The sequence below is a fragment of the Drosophila innubila genome (assembly GCF_004354385.1).
Source record: "Drosophila innubila isolate TH190305 chromosome Y unlocalized genomic scaffold, UK_Dinn_1.0 336_Y_Y, whole genome shotgun sequence".
NCBI lineage: Eukaryota > Metazoa > Arthropoda > Insecta > Diptera > Drosophilidae > Drosophila > Drosophila innubila.
The window spans coordinates 1-2,162 of NW_022995381.1; the positions used below are offsets into that span (position 1 = coordinate 1).

The 2,162-nt window shown below is 39.9% G+C and overlaps 1 protein-coding gene across 1 annotated transcript; it reads right to left on the bottom strand.

The window, feature by feature from the left end:
- Window positions 1-18: 18 nt before the first annotated feature.
- On the bottom strand, window positions 19-2,157 carry LOC117793172 (dynein beta chain, ciliary-like; the record flags this gene model as incomplete). Its single annotated transcript, XM_034633462.1, has 1 exon — window positions 19-2,157. A coding segment is annotated over one exon (2,046 nt), but the record flags the coding sequence as incomplete, so codon positions are not given.
- Window positions 2,158-2,162: the final 5 nt, after the last annotated feature.

Genomic DNA, 2,162 nt, shown 5'->3' on the forward strand with positions numbered 1-2,162 from the left:
TTTTTTTTTTCAAGCACAAATATTTGGAATAATTTATTATTTCTCAATACAGATATTTTACAATCAATAATGGTTTAGTTACTTGTTTTGTTAGACTAGAGCGATTCTGTACTAAGTCTGTAAAAGTAGACAAACTCCAGCCAATGTCCATTTGCTATCTCGTTCCTTGCTCTTTAGATTAAAAGTCCACACGTAAGTTGGTCCTCGCAGCCGAATTTTGTACACTGGACATTCGTAAATATTTTTTGTGTCTTGCTTATCCTGAGTTACTGCTTTTATGTATATAACAGGCATGGCTGGAAATAATTCCTTATTTAGCGCATCAGTAATTGTACTCATTTTCATATCCCAACGAGCACCTTCCATAAATAAACCGTTAACATAGGCTCCCTCACGAGGTGCTGAGGTAAATTCCTCTTTAAATTTCTTAGTGACATCGCAATTAAGACACATTCGGTCTAACGGCCATTCATTTTTACGCGCTGTCTGCTGCATAATAGCAGTCAGTAATGATTGCGGATTAAAAAAACCTGCTAGCCAGATGGAAGAGGGCAATCGAAAATCAGAAACCCAACTTTCCAACTCACGTAAACGTAGCATGAGGTCGCCGAACCAGGATTGTAGTCCAAGTAAACTTGGATAGGCAAGTTTGGTCCACTGTTCTGGCACTTGATCCATATAGAGGCATAACATAAGGTCCTCCATGATTGACGATATAGTTAGTTCACCCTTAAGACCTAAGTCCAATTCATTAAGGGAACGTCTAAGTTCAGCCATAAGAATGTTCATTCTTTCACATTCTTGGAAAGCTACTATAATATACGGATTACGATCCTCTACACGACCCATAAGCTCCGATATGTTAAAAGGCGTTGGAACCTTATCAAGTAGATCTTCAATAACGCCCTTAATAATATCCTCCTGAGATACAGATTCAGCACCACCTCCCGAACCGCTCGACATCCGGGGTTGCAACTCAAAGACAATACGAAAAAGTCGCTCTGAAACGGTAGTTAGAAAACCAATTTCAGCATTCAAATTTAATCCATATAGGGAAGGACTCTCTGGTGGCAAGTTTTCATCGAGGTAAAGATGATATCCTGCATATTTCAGAATTCCCGGCGCTGGAAAGCCCGGGCAAAATTCCAGATCGCCATCAATAAGTTCCGGCTGCATAAATTCTTCAAGATAAGTCCGGCATAATCGACGATCCCAGTCATCTGTGATATGACCACCGTACATAATTTCTCCAAACAAATATCGGAGATCTTCCCAAGGAACGCGTGTGTTAGCCTCTAAGTAGTTGAATAACACATAAACTGATATTGTTAGATCACCCACATTAAATGGATATGAGCGATTCCATCCTTGTGGTCCAAATTTGCGACGTTCCGCCACGACCGCATGAAAATAACAAAGCGAAAAAAGAATGGCCTTGAATTCTGTCTCTTTTGAGCACATCTCAAGTGTTTCATCACTAAAATTATCAAGAGCTTTATGTACATTGGCCATCATTCCCGTTGGTGGCTCATTTGTTATCTTAATGGCAGATTCCAGTATTCCCTGTGGTAAAATGTGCATAGCTGGATCGCCTGCTGGCTCAGCGCTTAAGAAAAGTCTATATTTTGGATTCACATTCATAAGTGAGGCTTCTATTTTCTTTTCAAGACTCGGAAGCCAGCGTGCTACCAAGTGAATATTTTGTAATATAACCCAGTGGCCTTGTTGCGCTGCCGTTTCAATAGCTTTTTCGGCAATGATTTCCTGTCCTTGACCTAATGAGACACTATGAAAGTTTTCATAATCGAAACTGTACCCCAATACTTTTCCAATTTTTTCTACATCTTTAAGAGGATCTACACCTGGCGATAAAACAAAAAAAATGTGAGTTTCAGGGCTAGACTCCTTAAATGTTTTAGAAAACTCTATCGATCTTGCATCTATATATTTGGAGCCTAATTTCTCATCAATAAAACCCTTCATGGCGTAAGACATCCGATCAGGACGAATGCACCGCATAATACACAGTCTTTGAATAGCCGATTTTGCTTTCCATTCCCCAGGCAGTTTTTCATTCTCAGGACTCTCTGAGTCGATGAACTTCATCCAGCGTTTATGAGAGCCCTCGATATCCTTTTCAAGACCTTTAAAAGCCGGCAAAT